Source organism: Aptenodytes forsteri, unplaced genomic scaffold (genome assembly GCF_000699145.1).
Source record: "Aptenodytes forsteri isolate BGI_AS27 unplaced genomic scaffold, ASM69914v1 Scaffold171, whole genome shotgun sequence".
Taxonomy (NCBI): domain Eukaryota; kingdom Metazoa; phylum Chordata; class Aves; order Sphenisciformes; family Spheniscidae; genus Aptenodytes; species Aptenodytes forsteri.
In genome coordinates, this window is record NW_008794211.1 from 4423818 (window position 1) to 4444514 (window position 20697).

At 42.5% G+C, this 20697-nt stretch overlaps 1 protein-coding gene across 1 annotated transcript in view; it reads left to right on the top strand.

Annotated features, from left to right (window-relative positions):
* The first annotated feature begins 8844 nt into the window (after positions 1-8844).
* The window catches only part of SOBP (sine oculis binding protein homolog), a 94147-nt gene continuing 82294 nt past the window's right edge, over positions 8845-20697 (top strand). Inside the window, exons 1-2 of the mRNA XM_019473563.1 lie at positions 8845-8979; positions 10580-10765. Of these exons, the coding sequence (XP_019329108.1) occupies positions 8859-8979; positions 10580-10765 (307 nt within the window). The 5' untranslated portion in view covers positions 8845-8858. The remainder of the gene's footprint in view (positions 8980-10579; positions 10766-20697) is intronic.

Below are 20697 nucleotides of genomic sequence, written 5' to 3' on the forward strand. Positions count from 1 at the left end.
GCACTTAAGCGCGGAGACCCCTTTTCGCTCCTTCTCCCTCTCGCCTCCTCCTCTGCTTTACGTGCTTCGCTTCGCAGTTCATCACAGCGGCAGAGGTGTTGCTGAAAGGTGGCTGTCCGAGGGCTGCTTTTGATGGAAGCGTATTTATCATGCCGAGGGCTGTCCTGCCTGATAGGAAGCGGTGCCAATCCGGCTGTGCTCTGGAGGTAGCGCTTGAGGCGGCCGCTCCAAATGTTAGGATGGCTGCGATCGCACAAAAACGTTATTTCGGGACTTCTTTTATCATTAGGTCGCTGCTCCAGGCTTGACCGGTCCTATTTTTTGCGCCTGTTTTCCATTTCTGTTCCACGTCTGTTTGGTTTACGTCTCTAATTCCCCAAAGTTGGGAACAACGTATTGGGAGACTTCAGCTGAACTTCTTCTTGTTGTTGTTTAGTGCACAGATAAACTGACTAAAACGGCATAGTCTGGTTGTGAGATAAAGCTGCTGACATTTAATTTGAATATGTCATTTATTAAAAGGCTGATTGTAAGTGGAGGACTGCCTGGAAAATGTCACACATTCACGTAGTATGTATACTATATAGGCGAGTATATAAATATGCATGGTGCCTAGTGAAAATACCTTTGCTTTCCAGAGCATTGATCTCCCCATGTAAAATTAAACGGGAATGCACAATCCCCTCCCCTCTCCCCTCTTTTGCGCTCCACTAATTTCAGCTAGGTGCCCTTTCCTGCCTAAGGCAGGCGTTCTTGCTCCTGCTGCCTGCGTGATGAGCATGTACACAGTTCTGCGTGCACATCAACTGGAAATGCGGACGAGAGTAGTATTAGGGGAACAAACAAAATAAAGCGTCGGTGCATCTCTTCGGAAACAAACCGTACTAGTTTCAAGTCCCGAGGAGCGGTATTATTCTTTGCGAGATATATGGCACTTCCTATTTTCGGAGAGGGCTCTGTACAGGCACCGAAGAGTAAGAGTCCTTGCTCATCGTAATCCCACATAGTTTTGAGGACTGCGGAGGTCTGTAGTATAGGGCATTGGCCCCTTAGAGCATCGCCTAATGCGATCTATATGGATTGCAGCTTTTAAGTTTCATAGGTTCTAGAATTACAAATTAGCTAATTTTAATCAAAACATGTGAAATGTTATCCTGGCTGGATATAAAGGCTGACTGTGCTGGATCCTCTGGGTTTGTTTTGTTTACTTTGGCTGCAGGCACACTCAGCGGTTTGGGAGATAGTTGTTCTTCTACAGTATAACAGATGTTTGTCTGAAAGGGTGAGGAAGAAACAAAAACAACATTGTGTGAAGGAGAAAAATTACACAATTTTAAACTAATGCTTTGGTATTAAGCACTGGTGTTAACCTTCACGTAGAGAGTTTCTCTTTTTTAACCATGGGTAGCTGCTTAAGGTTAGAAACCTCAAGATTTCAGCTGACTTAAAAATTAAAGGTGGGTAGAAACGGCATTTTGAACCAATGTGATTTCTGGTCGAGGGTGAGATAGCTGATGGCAGGACCTTTCACAAAACGCACGCCACCTTTCAATGTAAACTATGCTGTATATGCTGTGCTGGGAGACCGCATTTTCAGTAGGACAGTTGGCTGCTATCATCCAAGAAGGGGAAAGAGAGGGGGGAGGAGAAAAAAAAAAGTGGTTTGAATGTTTGACTTGTTGAGAAAGTTAAAATCCTGTGGCGATCATTTACACTCTCTCTTTACTGGTGAATCAAGATGTCTAGTTGTTCTTCGTAATACAATAATGTAACAAATTGGTTACACTCTGCAAAACGTTTGCAGCGAAATGACAGAGGGAGCATAATGTGCCCTTGTGTAGGTTCATATCTGTAATGTTCAAACAGGCTGACTGTTTCCCTTCATCTGAACTGCTTTCATCTGGACCAGTGTAAAATAAGCTCTGGTAAGTAATCACGGCCGAGCAGAAAGAAAGGAATGTATACAGCAATAGACAGCCTAAGCTGTAAAAACTGTAACCCGAGTATCAGCAGCAGATCAGATATCAAGGCTTTAAGGTAGGGGAAATGAAAGAGATGAAGGGGAGGAAAAGACGAGAGAGGGAATGGAAAAGTCAGCTTGGAAAGTGAAGGAGAAGTAGGAGGGCCCCCTCAGGGAAATTTGGCTCAGGGATTAGGGAATTTTATCATGGTGTACAGTGACCTACTCAGGTTTCAGCCCACGTTGGATCGAATTGCCTCCCTTTGCTAGCAGAAAGAAAAAGGACTGGTGTATATGTGATTTATTTTTTTTTTTCTTCCCCCTTCGGGTAATAAAAAGGCCATTGGTACAAGTGTCTATTTTAAGTACGGCAAATGCAGGGCACTATGAATGAGCGATAAAATTACCTCATCACAGAGACTTCCTTCAAGATTTGCTGTTTGATACAGTCAGATATTTACTCGAGAAGGATCACAACACCGAACTGCTTGGTTTGCTGTCTTCCAACAGTAGTGTCACAGCTCAGTTTTAACATGACTGGATGGATATTCAGGTTGCTTGCTCCTTCCTTATGCCAGATATTAAGTTACATTTTTGTTATCGCTAACCTAATGTACATGATCATTGTAACAAATTTTAATTTGATACAATGTTGTGTGCAAAAAGTACATGACCCTGCACAGTTTTCTGATAGATATTACATTTCAGTGAAAAATATATCCAGGAGGAACTGTTTTGTTTCTCTGTGACCTTCACAGACTCTCTTTTTTCTAGTTATTTTTTTCTTTTGTCCCCTTCCTCCTTCAGATGATACTTTCCATTTTTATTTCCAGAGGTGGCATTGTTCACCTCATTCAGTGCAGTGCCGTTTCTCACTCGCTGGTGAATAACAGAACACCTAATAGATCCAAAGCTATTGTAATCAGGGAACCCGATACTATTTTAAGACTAAAATATTTTTTACAGTTTAATTGATGAAAGCACTCATCCAGGCCCGGTGGTGGCTTCCCCATCCATCCCTCCTCAGCTTACTTCCATGCCGCTGCCAGGCAGCAGTGCTGCTCAGGAGGAGCAGCGAGGTGCTCCGCAGTGTTGTCAAATGAAGTTACATCCAGTACTGGATTGCACTGGAAGTTCTCCTGAACAAACAAGACAACGTATCTGCGTGTCTCCGTCAGTTGAAAGGCGAGCAATTAATTTGCGCTGTAATTTCACAGGGCTGCTCCAAGTGCCCAAGGAGTTTACCATCTATAAATATTCTCAATAAATAATTTGTATCTAAAACTGGGCTTCGTTCCTGATGCCTAGAGCTTAAGACAGCCCCATCTGTTATAGTTCAATAGTAAACTCATCAGAAGATCTTTCAGTTTAGTGTTTTAATATTTGCCGTTTGGCATTTAAAAGTACTACTGTCAGAAGGAGGAAGGCGGTGAAGCAGGCGTAGCAGCGCTGCGCCTGGAGTGAGCCATATCGCTCGGAGTGCTCAGAAGATTCCAAGGAAACTCCTCCCTTCTCTCCTGAAAAGCAAAAAATGTCTTTGGGAAAGTGGAAAAGCAGACAGACTTTATCAATTGTACTATTTCAGGAGACCAAGGTGGAGGGTTTTTTTTGCGGAGTCTGCGTGGAAGGAGTTTTGCGGGATGGCTGCAAAAGGGAGTTGCGTTTTCTGCACAGGGAGCCTCACCTGCCTGTGCACTGCAGAAACAGTGCTTCCCCAAACAAAGCGAGTGTTACAGAACCAAACGTGTACGTGGGAGGACAAAGGAAATTAAAGCATCAAGAAATTTTGCTTTCTGATAGCATAAAGGTCTAACCATAAAATTCAATATGGCGACAACATAAATAAGCAAAGAAAGTGAGGGCCGGTAAAAAAAATCCCCATGTTCGTATTGTGACTATAGAAACATTTTTATTTCCTCGGTGCAGCGAAAGTGAAAAGTGAATTTGTGGGGCTCTGCACCGAGTGGGTTATGCAGGCAAGGAAATGGAATAGAGCCACTCTGCTTCCTCCCAGATCTGAAATAAACATTCAGCAGTAAAACCTAGAAGAAAATGAGTCTGACAGACTCATTCTCCCCTGCGTTTCCTGCCTCCATGTTTGCCAGGCCTCATTTGGTGAAGCCAGGCCTCGCCCCCTGTGAATAAGGTTCATAGAGAAGGAAAGGCAAGAGGTCCAAGATGGAAGGAGAAGCGTGGCTTAGCTTCAGAACGTATTAATTAGCGAAGATTTGGGAAAATGATGCATTGCAATGTAAAAAATCAAGCTGTAGGTGTACTGTTACAATGAAATTAATCCTAAAGTGGGAATAAATGTGATTATATTTTTACTGCCTAGCGTATAAGTCAGTCTCACAAAGGAGAGAAACCACAGTCTGGCGAGTCAACACGCTCTTCTTCATCTTTCCCATGAATAGGAAGCAAATTCAAGTCAAAATACCAACGAGCATAATAGTTAGTTATCCTGGCTCTTCCAGGAGGGAGGATATTTCTGTATGGTACAAGAATAGAGAAATCATACAGTTAAAACATGCAAATTACATTGCCCTGCAGTGGTGATAAGTGGTTTGGGACCTAGCAGGGGGCAAAAAAAGAATTGCCGTCTGTTAGGAAGGGAGGGCTTTGGTGGTGGTGTGTGACTGGGGCCACTGGAGCATTTTTGGGCCGGTTTCTTTGGCAGGGATGAGCTGGTTGTGCTGCAGCTGTAGCGACTGCCCTGGCAGTTAGGCAGCTGTGATGGTGCGCTGGCAGCTAGAGGAGCGCAGGAGCTTTGGCTCCAGTGGGATGTTAACTGACTGCCTGGGTGCGCTGGCAGCTGAAGAGGTTATTGGTGTTTCCACCGCAGCCTCGGGAGCCTGGCTGCTTGGTGCATGCACAAGAGGCCGAGCGTGGCATGGCGGTGTGAGCACAGAGGATGCAGGGCAGGATTTCTGTGCTTGTCTTCTCAGCTCTGACGCTGGCCCACGCTGTGCGCGGCACCGGGGCTCGGTCAGTGGGTTTCCCTGCAGGGGACTGAGCGTTGCCTCCCCGGCAGGGCGAAGTTAGCTTCCGTGCTGTAATTTTGCAATGAAATCCACGGACCCCTGCAGGGCTCCCTTTGGGTTCAGTGGGATTTGCTCTGGGCTCAAGGGTCCCAGCTTAGCAGTGTGATTGCTGACTTTTATTGATGGTGGGCAAGGTTTTCCCTGGCACGCTGGTCTTTCACATCATCCCAGCCCTCTGGCAGGGCTGTAGGGTTGGGGTGGCAGCCTCCATCCTGCAGACCCTCCACATCCTTTTGGGGAATGAGTCTGAAAGTAGGCGTGGACTAGCTCAGTGCCTCTGCTGTCCTGTTCCTGTAAAAGCTTGGAATTGCAGCTCCTTGCTCATCCTCCATCTGGTCATCCACACTTGTCTTCACATCTTCTCCCTGAGCTTTGGCGGGTCCGTCATCTCTCAGTTCAGCTGGTTCCTGTCTAGCCTGCTTCATCACTGCTGCTTCTGCTGTCCTGCTTCAGCCTCGGGTCCCACATTCTTGCTTTTCTGAAGCACCATTGTTACAGTCATCACCCTTCCTTTCACTAAGCCTTTGAAGCTTGTACATCTTTCAGTGAGGTTCTGCTGTGCAGGTACAGGTTGTGTATTAATTGGCTTGCTTCCTTTCCTTAACTTCATCAAGAACTAGGCTTTTTTGCCTCTTTTTTTTTTTTTCCCCTGCATTCACACAGAGAAAAATTGTCTCATCTCATCTCATCATTTGTGTTTTGACTATTGCCACCACACTGGTCTTTACAAATCCCATCTTCTTACTGTATCTTGAATCCACGTAGATTGGGCCTACCATTGAAATGGAAGAAGGGAGAATACATGGAAACAATGAAATAATAGTGGTCAGCTTCAGGGCGGTGGCTTCAACAAGGACATGACCTGTGTGACCATCATCTCGACTGACAGGATGTTAGACATTGCTGCAAACGGGTAGTGTAGTCAGGAGTCTGAGGGAAGGTGATGTCGTAGTTCTGTGGATGCCCATCTATGCGAGAGAGCTAGTGTGGAAGAAAACATTTCTCAGCTTTGACTACCAGCTTGCTAAGGATGGGATCATCCTCTTGGTTTGCTATGTATAAAGTGCTGTGTAATGAAGCCCTGGCTGTTAGCCACTGAGAGAATAGTATTAAGAGTGATCAGCATGATTGTAATAGGTAAGATAAATTATGAAGGAGGATGGCTTAATTGTTTTTTTTATCCAAGCATCCTTGTTGAGAAATCACGGTGTTAAAAAGGTGCTTACTTTTGTTGCTGCTAATATGCAACTTCATTGTACTCTCATTGAAGTTAGTAGGAAAGACCCCAGAGATTTTTTTGTTTTGTTTTGTTTTTAAGAGTCAAGTCTCTATGATGGGTAATTTCAAAATCAAATGTATTTTTTGTCATTACGAGTGTTCATTTTTGTGCGTCACTTATCGTGGATAGTAATAATGAGACTTGAAAGGTACTTAAACTTTGTGCCATTACAAACCCAACCATCACTTTGACTAGATTCTGAAGGGACATATACATGTATGAATTTTCAGGAAAAAATAAACATATTTACAGCCTTGCTTACATATTCCTTGACAAGTAATTAGAAATTACTCATTGCCTGAGTTGATCAACAGTGCAAATAAAACACAAAGCATCCACAGGAGGCAAATTTAGAGCTACTCAATTAATTTGGTTGCATGGGGTTTAAGTCACGAAGACTTTGTCAATTGGTCGCTATCTTTCTAGATTAGTCTCTAGGGCTGTGTCTCCATAGTTGAAATTTAGCAAAGCAAGGGAAGCTGGCAGAGCTTGCCTTCGGGCCTCCATGGACCCCTTGAGGTCATTTGGGGTGAGCTGCGGTGGCGAGGTTTCACTCCGCGTCTCCAGGTCATTTCGTTGTTGGATTCCCATGGGTTAGAGACAGGGTTAGTGCATTGGGACTTTCAGGGCTGAGAGAGAAGTTTCCTAAAAAGCTAAAAAACAAACAAACAAAAACCTTTAGAAAAATTTCCCATTTTTGCTAGTATTTAAAACACTCACAACACTGCATCATTCAAATGAGAGTTTAAATATATATTTTAGAAATGAGTGTAGGTGTTAGCCACCTTACGCTGCATCGTACTCGTTGTTGCAAACTATAGTAGTGACATAGTTCAGATGTAATGGGCTGTCGCACTTATAATGCTGACACTAGAGGTAGAGGTGGAATGATGCTATGTTTTCCGGCAATTTACAGCTGCACAGGACAGCCACGGAATCGAGACTTCCAGCGGGAGGTCAAGTGAAAATGAAAGGAGGGAAAAAGAAAAGGAAATTGATGCTCCAGGGGTCTGCTGTGGGTTTTTGTTTTGTTTTTTCTTTTCCTAAAATGTGTGTTTGTAGCACAATTGCACGGATGATACTCCTGGAAGAGTACAAATTGCTCGTGTTTATTGCTTATAGCTGCTTTACAGCGCTCCTTGAGTGACAGGAACACCTATGCAATCTGGTGTGATGAATGAGCCAGGAGCAGTGCAGCGCTCTGACGTTCTGGGGCAGAGTGCCTGCTGTAGCTTTGAATTCGGAAGCAATTATCATCTGATTAATTTTATTTATTTATTTAAATGACTGGAGAATTGCTGTGTTCTATCATTAGACTTGCTCCCACTCAAAAATTAAGCTGGAGCAGTTACTAGACAAAATCTAGCAACCTGCAAATTTGACACGTACCATTTGTTTTGAATTGGTGTCATATTCTCTTTATTCCTTTGCTGGTAGCCAGAGTCCCGGGAGACGGTACTTATCAGGAGCATTATTTTAGATGTCAAGGTCTTACAGGAAAATGAAGTTTGGAATTTGTTTTAAAAGAGTGATAATAAAAAAGTGCAGAGACCAAATAGAGAGGCTTTGTGTGTGGCTTTTTCGCTTCATTTTCTAGTTGTCATACTACTTTAAACTGATCTTTGCCATTGCAATAATTCATTAGCCGGTTTCCTTTGGTAGTTTCCTAAACCCGTAAGCTGTAGAGCTCCATGGCACTATTTGGTTTCAGAAAGCTTTGTTGCCTGGCTGCAGATTTCTTAACTTACTCCACTAAATCTCCTGGCCCAGTAATGAGCATTTTCTACAGAAATATTTTTGCCACATGACCTAGAGGACGTGTTTTTAATAGAATTTGAGAGTTATGACAGTCATGTTCCATATTTTGCATTTCCATACAAACATAAAATGTAACCACACGGCTGCTTGGAAATCGGTTTGAAAATAAATATGGCAAAACTGAGAAAGGTTTTCTTAAACAAATATAAGAGATGTTTGTATGAAACGTTACAGTAAAATGCTTTCATGGTGAAGAGTTTTTAAGTGGTTTGACTATGCAAGGGCTTATAGCTCTGAGGAAGAACGTCTTCGCTGTGATTTTATTTGATTTGGTTCATGGGCACCTCAAGGAACTGTAATTGTGTCAGTGACCTGCTGCAGCTGAAAAGACTGTAGTGCAGTAAGATTGATTAACTGCTGGTTGAAAAAAATCCTGGTTTTCTGTTATTCTCTTGCTGCAGTCTTAAATATTTTATGGCAACGCAGACAAGTTTGTGTGACGAATGTATGTTAAAATATTTCTGACATTGAATGCCAGAGCAAAAGTCATAAATAACTCTCCTTTTCATTTTCTTTAAATTACAGACGTATGAGTCTCTGTCATAATTACATGTGCCAGTTGGAGATTTAAATGCGTTACACTTTATGCACTTGACTTATGAAACGAACATTAGTCTTTGAGGAGGTGGGCCAAACCTGACACTTCCTCGTGTAGCACAGATACGGTTCGATTTATGCAGTCCTCCCTTCCTTCCAAATGGTTATTGATTACATAAATAAGTAGGTAATTTTTCTCTTTCAGAACTTTGCAGAAAACACTATGAATGAGCTCCTTGGCTGGTATGGTTATGATAAGGTTGAATTGAAAGATGGAGAAGATATTGAATTCAGGAACTACTCGGCAGACGGGGAAAGCCGCCAGCACATTTCTGTTCTCAAAGGTAATGAGACTTCATGTTTCTGTGTTCATCCAGAGAAGGATTAATATCTCAACCTGTCTGAATTGGCGTGGATTGGGAAGCGTGTTCTGCTGCCTGCTTCGTGGTTGGTTTACATAAAAATATCGGAGAGTGCCTTCTAGTACGAGGAAGCCGGTAGGGTACGAGGCAAATCACTTAACAAAATCACTGTTAGTAGGCACTTACTAATGTATCTTCACAAATAACACCTTTTGTGAGTCAGTTGAAAGTCATGTACCTGTGGTACCAATAAAGTGCTGGATCTTCGTGATTCAAAATGTGAAGGATGGGATCCAGCCTGTTTGTTCAGCCGTTCAGCTGCTGCCTTCTGACTCCTCAGTCGCAGGGGATGGGTAAGGACTTGTCATCAGGGTGAAGAGAAGAGTAGGAAATTGCTGCATCTTGACTTATCCAGCGAGAGTTCCTCAAGGGTGAGGTAAAGAGAGGAAATTGCAGCAGCTTTTATGCTCTTGGACTGCCACTTTTCACTGCGTTTGTGGCCAGCAGTGTTTGGGTTTTCTTTCTGACGGCCAGCAGCAGCACTGTATTCAGTGGCTGTTGCAATGAGTACTGATACCAGAGAGAGCAGCTCTGAAGGGAGAGATGGCTAGAAAAAAGGTGGAAAAATTAGAGGTAAGGTGAAACAACCTAATCGTGTTAAAATTGAATGTTTGCAGCTTGTTAGTTCCATAGTGACATTAGTGATCGCTATTTTTCATTGAAAATGCAATGTCATTAAGCCATCTTTGAAGAAACTTGTTCCTGTGTAGTAATGTGATTCATTTATTTATGTTTTAATAAATAGATCTTTCATGGAATGATTTGTGGCTCCAGTCTATGCCTGATGAAATTTGTGACATACTTTTTTTATAGACACATGATACAAATCATATGTTTGCTGTACCAAACAAAGATGTCAAATACCTGTGCCAGGTAGAAATTTTTGGTGTGTGCAGTCTATGGGAGGGAAAAAAGTGTGTTTCTTTTTCTGAGAGATGGGAGGAGAGGGAATAATAAGGATTAAGTCCTGCCCCATAGCTTACTGAGGTGCATTAGAGAAATTCCTACAAATAAGAATCCTGAGGTGATTTGGGATTAAAGAATTAGAATAATAACTGTCATCATTTCATGCACACTTTGCTGTAATTTCAATATTTTGTTCCTTTCTTTAAATCCTTTCCACTACTCATATTATTGATAAAGAATTAGGAATTCTTTTATTTTTCAGTTTATGCTTCTTGCATTGGTGAAGTTGCAGTACACTCGGTGTGATCACCGTGCAAACAGTAGAAGTAAAGGGCAGGAATAGGGTGTCATTGATTAAATCAGGCGTACTAAGGGTATGCATGAAAAAATAATCCTGCCTTTTGGAAAAAAAAGTGTGAGTTTGATTTAAAAAAATGGAGCATTTCTGAAGAATACTGGAAAGTCTCCATTTTTTAAATGGGAAAATATCTGGGTTTTTTTGTGCACTCTTCTTGTATTAGGGTAAGCAATTTAATGAACAGATTGGTGAAAGTATGTAGGGGCATTTAAGAAATATATTTGTCATACTGTACAATGTGTTCTTTGTGTTTTACAGAAAATTCTTTGCCAAAACCAAAATTACCTGAGGACAGTGTTATTTCACCGTACAATATAAACCCAAGCTACCCAGGGCTTGCCACAGGAAATGGACTTTCAGACTCACCAGCAGGGTCGAAGGATCACGGGAATGTACCAATTATTGTCCCATTAATTCCACCACCTTTCATAAAGCCACCAGCAGGTAAATCCTAATGAACATTTAAAAATGGTTACCGTCATTGACGGTAACGTCCTGAGATTGCTAGATCATGACGTCTTAGTAAGAGGGCTGATTTCAAAATGTTTAAAAACCAGTCGCAGGGAACTTTAAAACAGAGTGGGAGAGTGACTTTATTTGTTAGTATTCTTGAGAAACTTCTGCAAATGTAATGACAACAGACTTGTGCTGCTTGTGACACTCTGCGTGCTGGATTATACTCTCAGCACTTCAACAACATCTGCTTTTAGAAAAAAAAAAAAAGATTTTGTTCTGATGAATAAAGCCTTTAAATAAATTAATGGAAGATGATTAAATTAAAAATAGGCTCCACAAAGGAAACAGCGAAAGAGACAAAGCCATCAAATCAATATCATGTCTTTATATCAGGTTAACAAGCTCATCCTGGGAAAACTGTCTCTTGATTCTCATTGAAATCCCTGACCGTTGTCTCTTGAGGGTTTAATATGATCATGACTCTACCCAGGAGACTGCACTGAGATGTTTTACATTTTCATTAGATTTTTATCAGGAGTGATTTTATAACATGCCATTCCGCAGAGTTTGCATGAAAAATGATTTATTCCACACTGCATGCTGCTTACCATAATCTGTGAAAGTAACTCTTAGGGCTACACCAGGGTGATTAATTGCTGTGTTATTGTTTACTGCTGTACAGGGTGTGATAATTGGTGAATTTAGATAGGAGCAGGCTCAGTCCTGCTTCCATGGATGTCCCTGGCTGTCGTTCTGGGTGCTCTTGGGTGACCGAGGCACTGAGGAGTACAGGGTGACCTGCAATACCTACCCAAGAACGGTAGCTCTCCGCACACAGGGAGGCAGCTTGGCTAAAGAGTCCCCACCAGGTGTGAGGACGCTTCTGCAGAGGCAGAACAGCTTGTAGGATCAGGTCCCAGGTGTTAGATGGTCACCTCTGCCCTTCGTTGCATTGACTAAAGGTAACTCTAAAACACCGATCGGTCCAAGAAAGTGTTTGCCTGTTGACAGGCATGTGATAGACTACAGTTGTCCCTCCCAAATTATTTTTATGCCATTGAGTTTTATCTTTAAAGAAATATACTAATATGCTATGAATAATTTTCAAATGTTACTCAATATGCATTCCCTGCCAAAGACTTTTCATCTATTTTATACGATATTTGCTAATTACCAAAGCTATTTGGGCCCATTCCTGCAGCCTTTACACAGCTAAAGATCTCAGGCCATATGGGCTGGATCCTCAGCTGTTGTTGATTTGGCCCTAAAGCTTTAATCAAGGGCTTGTACCATCCCAAGCAATTTTCTCCTCCAATCTGAGTCATGAATGAATCCAGAATGCTGAATTTGTGGTACGTGAACACAAGGCTATAACATGCATTGTGCAAAGTGCCACAGTTGCTGGATTTTTATGACATCAAGCAAGCAGGAGGAGATGGAACTATGAAGTAGAAAAACAAATTACTGCAACAGTAGTTAAGTGGATTACAGGGGAACCTTGGCCAAGTCAACTGCCTTCTGTTCTTTGCCCGTCCACCTACCACGTGTGATCCCATGTTCAAATGTACCGCTAAGGGTAACGTGCAGAGAAGGCTTTTCATAAGTATTTTCCAACTTCAGGTTTTTAATTCATTAGTTCATAATGACTATTGTTGTTTTACTTGCATAGGGGATATGAACGCGTAATCTCTGCCTCCTCTGACTTTATCCCATGATCAGTAATGAGCGCTAGATTACCATGACTTCTGAGCAGATGATCATATTTATCTCACTTTTGTTTTAGAGAGCAAAGTTTGGGAGGACCGGAGTGGGAGGAGAACCACAACCTTTGTGGGATTTGCAGTAAGCATCAGTAGTAATTGTTTTGTTTTATCTTAGGGCGTAGGTGCCCTAGTCATGATCACCCCAAAGAGCCTGGCAAGACACAACTGGTGAATACAAGTAGAAAAGGGAGTACAAAGGAGCCAGGAGAGCCAGCGTGCGAGGCAGTGGTCTTGGCACTGCACTTTGACACCGTTTTGTGGGCACTACATCAAAGCAGAAAACTTCAGAGTGATATAAAGCCAGACAAGAGTAACTCTGGGGATGTTTTCTCGGAGCCCCTCACAAGCACAGGCGACAACTTTGGAAACAGCATAAAGGTGCTTCTTTGAGTTGAGCAGGCAAATGAAAAAGACTCACATCATTAATTGCTAAAGCTGAAAGTCACCATTTTCAACGTGGGGGAGAGACAGGCTATGACTGACCTGCCACAAGAACAGAAGCAGCTTACATTTGTTCAAGTTAATACATGAAGAAAGGGGACAGGAGGGAGAGGCAGAAAGAGCCCAAGAGAAAGCTTCAAGGTTAAAACGCTGGGCAGAGAAAGGGATCTTTACAGCACATTTTGAATGGACGAGCATAGGGCAAGGTTACATTACAGGCCAGAGAGAAAACCAGGTAGTGATGCACTGTAGTGACTGAGATGCTGAGAATCGGGATGAGTCCAGACTTTGTGGATGGATGGGGAAAGCTTTTTACTGTACAGGAGAATAATCTACAAGATTTAAATATAGCTCAAAAGAGAGTGCCCACAGATGAAAATGATATCTAAATCATGAACCTGAAGGACAGGAAAGACGATGGTGTGGTCCACCGTTATTGAGCAAATAATACGGAGTGAGCACTCAGGGAGAAATTATTAAGACTTTAATTCTTGCCGTATTGATCTTGAACTGAAGGGTCAGCACCAGTAAAGAAGTGTCAGAGAGACAGGCTGAGGTATTCATTTGGACAGGAGAGCAATGGTCTGGAGAGGATAAGCAGATCCAAGAAATAGTCACAATGAATTATTAGTTGAATAATTTTTGCAGGTAAGATTCTATACAGATAAGAGGGAGAAGAGAAAGAGCAGAGCACGGGGGATGCTCACAGAAGCCTGAAGGGAGAAATAGGAAGGATACTCTGCAGGGTGCACTGATGTAGCAATTGCAGAGGTAGAAAAAGCACTGGGGGAAGACAGAGACAGGAAGCCAAGGGAAACAGGATTTCCAGGGAGGCAGGTATGATTCTTGGTATCAGAAACAGCTACCAGCTCGAGAAGGAGGAGGGAGTACTGATCCTGAACTATGTCTAGGAAGCAGTCATTGAGGATTTCAGCAGATTAGGTCTTCCTTGAGCGTGCTGGAAAACTTTGAACAGTGCCCTATCTGTATTCATATTTTGTACGAACAAGCTAAAACCCTGAACAGTTAACAAAATGACCTTTTCCCCCCTCATGCTTATTTTACAGTAAAGTGTTTTTTTTCTTTTGAAAACCAAATAATTTTGAGCAGTCTGACTACAATTTTATCACCAAGCTGTTCAGCTTTCTGTTTTAGTCAAATGAAATATTAGGTAAAACTTTGCGTATACAATCCTGGAAAACATTAGACTGCTACCTGACCAAATATAAACAGCTCCAGTAAAGGCACTCTCTCCTTGCTGTACCCCAGAATTACACCTGAAAAAGGCTGAGTTAAACGCATGGTCCCGATGTGGTGCACTGACCGTCTACAGACTCTGGTTACGGCATGTCAGTGGAGGATACTAAATCCAGTCATGGGAAGCCTCCACAAGAAGGAAGCCAGTTACTCAGATCGGGAGACTATTTGCAAGAGCGCTCTGCTGATCTGCACCACCAGGCAGACGGACCACACTCAGGCAGTGCCCAAATCAAACGGGACTTTATAAGTCAACATCAGCCATCTGACCTGCATCTGGAAGCAAATAAGAAGTCAGTGCAGCCTCCAGAGAGTTGGTGTAATAGTCTCCTTGTGGCTGATAACCATCCTTCTTGCCCAGCAGGCTGGTAGCTACGTTTAGTGCCGGCAGCAGATTCTGAGTGAATCTGGGTTAGTCTCAAGTACAACCCATTGCAACAAACTGATACTGAGATTAGTTCTGCTTGGTGTTAGAAGATTCTTATTTTCTACACAGCAATGTAAAGAAAGTATTTTTTTTCAATTAAAAAATTACATAGAAATGGCAAGGAACAGAAGTGCAATAGCCAGGAACGCTCTAGAAATAAAAATCCCACCACAGGTGTGCAGGGTATATGGCCGTAGTATGCAGCATGCAAACATCCTAGCTGTTATTCTGCTGCCCTTAGTGATAGAGTAAATCTGAGAGGGCACTTAGGGTGACTCTGCCCTTTCGCTCAGACAAGTTTGGACGGCTGTTGTTACATGGGATGAAGGAAGGCTAAAATCAAGACGAGTCATGGAAGAATGCAAAAAATTCTTTCAATGCAGGCGGGAACATGCTGCCTCCTTCCCCTGGCACCTGCTGGAGGCTACGGTGTCTCAGTTTCCCCATTTTTTTAACAGTGCTCTTTGGTTTACTTTCTCTTGTGATCCCCATGGCAGTGCCTCGGAAGGGGAGGTACAACTGCTGCTTGGTCTAGCCTTTGAGCATGGGTGTCGGCAAAACCCTTCCCTTTCCTGCCTCCTTCTGCGTACAAGCGATGCACAGAGCGCGTCTGCTTAGAACGCATCCCAAACAAGAACCGGCGCTCTGCCATGCTGCACTGCGAGGGGAGGTCACGGTCAAGGGACGCGGTGGAAGGGGAGATGGAGAGGATGATACCGTGCAGTTGACTGAGCTTTCCACAGGGGAAAGTAGTACAAGGGAATAATAATGCTCCCTCCCAGGGTTTTCACAAGATAATGAGTACATTTGGGAAAGGGAAGGGGATTTAAATCCTCCAACCCGCAGATCAGTGTCTCTACATAATGTTTGGTTCAGTGATTTCCAAATGATAATGATTGGGGTTGTACCAAAAGTTATCAGAAACGTGAAAGGGAAGGAGGAATGGGCTGGAGGAACTGTATCTGGTAAGGCAAAATGTCTTAAAGGAGGAGCAGAAGCATTTCCAGTGCCGACTACCCTGTAAAATAGGCCTGTGACCAAAGTTGGCAAGGAAATGTCATATACAAATACTGAAGCGAGTAATTAGGTATTTTATAGAAAGGAATGAGTGATTTTCTGTGTTATAGCTTGACATAACTTTAGAATTAAAGTTTACAGGATTTTTTGGTAAATATAAATGCACATGAGTAACTTGGTGCAACACGTGGGATTAAGCAGAGTCCCTGCCCTACGAACACTCTGCAACTGCCCGCTGTAACCTCTCTCAACATTTAAATTGTATTGGAGGAATCTGCAAGCATAAAAGATGTTTTAAATGGTAGTTAGCAGGGCAGCAAAAATGAATTCCAAGATCATCTGTCTAAATTCACCGAGGAATTGGTTCTATGACTGCATTACCAAGAAGTCTGATTCCAGGCAGAGCCCAGTGGCAGTTTTCTTTAAATAAAGACCATATTATCAGATCTAATTAAGTCTATATATTGAGGAGACTTTCATTTTACTACGCTCTGGATCCTGCTTCAGTATTTCCCGAATCTTATTCTGGTTACTGAACAGCATTACAATTTCTCTAACTGCAGGTTTAGCTCTCTAATAAAGACCACCGCAACAAATCCTATAGTCACTACTCTTCAAATTCTTTCTCTTGTTTTCAGTTTGAAACATCATCTAATTTACACTGATCGTAGGGTTATTAGTGCCTGGGTTTTAAAATGCCAATGGTTGCCAGGATGCCTGCTCCATCTAGCCCGCTGTTGATGTCTTTTTGCTCTCTGTGGAGGGCCAAGTGTTTCCTTTGTGCTAAAAAGAAAATCACAAAGTCCACATATGCGCTTTAATAGCATATATTCAAAATACACAGGGAGTTGCCCCCCCATTAGCTGAAATAGGTGCTTTTTTGTTTGCATGTTGAAAAACTGCCTAAATGCCAGCTTTTATTTGTGTTGTGCGTTCAGTCCTTACTGAACTATGCATGAGAATGTGCCTCAACTCATGCATAGAAAACGTAGGCAAGCCGTGGTTCCCCAAAATGATTTTTTAAAAGGAGCTGGGACACTTTGCTTTATTGGCAGAGTAGTGAGGTTCAAGAGACTGGTCCTTAAAAGGAAACGCATTGTAGAGCCCCTGAGGTATTTCCATAGCAGCAAGCTTTCTATTGTCAGCCCTATTTTTTAATCTTCTTCTCGTAATTACTTTTTCCAAGGTACTCTTTGTACCTTAAGTTTCTCACACACCCCATCTATTTAGAGGATCAGCACTTAAGTGCTATCACAAGGGGATCTGCAGCAATGTCTCAGGAGTTTTGTTTGTTCATTTTTTAGTTTGAGATTCATCAGATAAAGCATCTCGGATATAAGAAAGATGACTGTAATGGTGCTTCTGCCTTGCTTGGGATCATCAACCTCAGGAACTGCTTTGGGATGAAAAATCTGTATACATACTACTTGGTTTTCTTCAATGGCAAGCTGGGGTTTCAGGAGCGCCAGGCGGGTAACTCAGAATTAACCACTCTGAAATCCTGGCAGGTCCCAGTGGAAACAGTGAGCCTTTATTGATAATGCTGCAGATGCTAGAGTCAAGTTAAGATCTAATGTCTTTAAAAATAAAGTTTTGCAGCTTTTCATTAGAAAGTAGTATTGAAAGCAGCTAAAATATGTCAAGATGTGTGCCAGTGGATTGAGCGCAGTTCCCAGCATGGAGTAAAAGGGCTATTTTAGCTCCCCCCAAAAAACCTTAGCATCCAAGCTGCCTGTGTGAGGGGGTGGGATGCAGCAAAGAGAAAAATAGAGGAAAACAGAAGAAAGCGGTAGTGGGGACACATGGCTTCTGATAGCTATGGTGGAAGGAAACTCATGCCAGGAAGAGATGGGCAGTGGGGAGACACCAAGGAGGGATGGGGTGCCAAAATATTTTCTGTATCAGATTGCAGATACAACCACAGCCAAGGTACAGGTTTCACATAGGCTCACTCAGTCCAGGGGACTACCCTTTGAGATCTCAATCCCAAACCCTGTGCCCTCCTGGTCTTCCTTCTGCACAACAGGACTTCTTCAGTACTGCGGTTGGGCACCTTCAGGAGTGATATTTTCTTCTTGACAGAGGAGTTGAGTATCTCCTGCTGAATTTCTTGCAAGGAAATGTGGAAAGTAAGGTTTTGGAGTACCTGCCCATGGATCATCATAATCTGCAGGATTAGAGCTGTAGCTGCATTTAGTTTCACCCAAATTCTTGAAACTGGAGTTAAAATTGAAAATACGTATCAGTTAGTTCAAAATGGTATTAGTAGAATGTTGCAGCCTAAAAGTTAGTAAACTGATCAGGATTTAACTCCAGAACTGTAGGGATTTTAGGATCATCCTGCTAAATACTGTAGGTCATGCTGGTTTGGTTAGATAAAGGGACAGAGCTGTACATGATGGATTTACTCTATTGTACTCGTTGCCTTCCTTCTCTTCCCCCCACCTCTCCAAGTTATGGCTCCATGAAGATCGATTAGTGTAAACTGCTGCTCATTGGGTTTAAAAGGAACAATTTTCTGCAGCTCTTTCACACTGGTTTGAAAGGAAAAAAAAAACCCCAAACATTCTGCTTAATTAAGACCTAAAGAGGCGGTGCAAACTTTTGATGATTAATTGAAGCATGCTTTAGACTGATGCATATTTAGTTATTATAATGTGATAATTTTATCTTGTTATACAAACTGCTCCCTTTGGGAACATGATTTAACACTGCAAACACTCCGTGTTTATTGCATTGTTCATTATGAAAAATACATGGGCTAAAAACCACAAGGAGATGTATCTGAACAGTATCTGTGTGGGGGGTGCAGGGAGTAATTCTTCCACCTGTAATGACACAACCCAGGGGCAGAAAAACACAGTATTGGAACTCCCACAATAGCTCTCCCTATGAAGAGTTGAGAACTCAGAAAAGCAGAGGCTGGAAATTCAGATCTTGTACTGTATGTGGAAGGAATATGTCTTTCTATTACCTGGTGTAATTATAGAAGACAGCGGTACGGATGGTCTGCTGAAAACTCTCGTTACTATTCAGTTGCCTCTGTGCCAACTCCTCTTTGTCTCACCTGTATGAGTGCCCATGCTACCTGTCAATAAGCGTGACAGATCTGAGAACGTGCGAAGCACATTGCAAGAGCAGGTCATAAAGTTGCAAGCCCAGATGGAGGAAAAAATACAGTTGTTAAAAAATATTTTCTTTCACTTCAAAATGATCTGTACCAGGACTTGTAAATGTTATTTTCGTACTTTACAAACGTGTGTCAGCCTAGCTATGTGAACCCTGAAAGTGATGGTGAATGATCTTCATCAGAAGAGCTGCTCCAGCGAGAGCTCACATGATGGACATAGGCATGCTGTCAGGATGAGCTCATGTTACTCAAGCGGATATGCTAAGCTAGACTACCAGCGAAAGTTTGTCTGTGAGCAAAGGAGAACATTGCCAATGTAGTATACTGATGTAATTATTGTGGAGAAGCTTTCTTAGTGCAGACCTAATCAGAAAAAGATTATTCATAAAGATTCAAGACAGAGAAGCAGTCTCAAACTATTGGATTTGAAATTCCCCGCTTCCCTGTGTTCTCGTCGCAGCAGGTTCTTCTTGCTGAGTGCTCTAGGGACAGGGATTTGATACACTTTCCTGAAAGAAGGGCAAGAGTCTGGTAAAGTGATTTTTAAAGAATATGGCCTTAGGAAACAAAGGTCTGTGAAAAAGTGAGAGGAATTTTATCTTCAATGGAAGATATGAATTTCTGGTTTCAGATTATTCCAGTTTGTGTTCAGCAAAAGACAGAAATTAAATCACGAGAGTGGCTTTTCTTATTTCACGCAGTCTTAATGTTTTGAGTTTAAGTTATTGCTTCCCACTTCTGTGGACTGTAATGGTAGAAATACATGGACTATTACTTTTCAGTTAATGTTGCAGTCCTCTTTTTCGGTCGCTAAGCTTAATACACTGTAACGAAACATCCTTATTAGTTATTTTCACAACATCTGCTCAGACCTCTACTGCAACCAGCATCGAGAATGAAAGCACACGATCAGGTTTGGACCTTTATCGTTGTCCCCAGCTGTCATCCGCACCCATAGGCCATAGGGCATGGTTCTATACCTATCCCAGGTACCAAGAATGGGTCCTTTTCTCTGCCATTCTTAGCTTCACTTGAAGCTGAAAGAAAGGATTTGATTTTAGAGCCAGTCTTCTTCCCACTGGGCTGCACAGGGCTCTTGTTGATGGTCCACAGGGAATTAGTCATGTGATACTGGATGTTTTCTTTTTTCACCTGATGAACTGCATTATGAGAAGTTAGAGTTGCATCAAAAATTGACTTGGGCAAACCTACACCTGAGGGAGCAAAGATGACTCAAAAAGTGACATATTAGTGTACTGTTACAGGAGGCGCATCCTCCGAACCCCATTCTGAGGTGCTGCTGTTTCCTGGCTGCTTTACGTGGCCATAGTCAGCTAATCCTTTTGTAGCAGTGTTCCTGAGTCTATTAAATGGAACAGGCATCTAGTTTTATTATTACTGTTACTATTAAAAGGATTATATTGTATGTGACCATTCTTTGATGACTGGGCGAGAAGGGAGTACAAGAGAGAAATAATTGAAGTTCTTTGTATTTAGGCAGATTCTTTCCCTCCCTTTCTCCCTTCCTTCTGTCAGAATTATGAACATTTTGATTAATACTGATGATGCCTCCTGGATATCAGCTGTCTCTTCCTGGAAGTGCAGACAGTGGCTGGAAGTAGTAGTTTGTAGACCATTTTCTGCTGTTTTATTGACTGTCAGATCCATGGAGCACAAGTGAAGCAATGCTGCTTCAAAGTGTTCCCCGTGAGGTGGTGGTGAAGTTCTGCTGGTCAGGGCATGGGAAGAAAACAACTTGACAGAGTAGGTGCCTCTCCTCTCCCTCTCCTCTCCCTCTCCTCTCCCTCTCCTCTCCCTCTCCTCTCCCTCTCCTCTCCCTCTCCTCTCCCTCTCCTCTCCCTCTCCTCTCCCTCTCCTCTCCCTC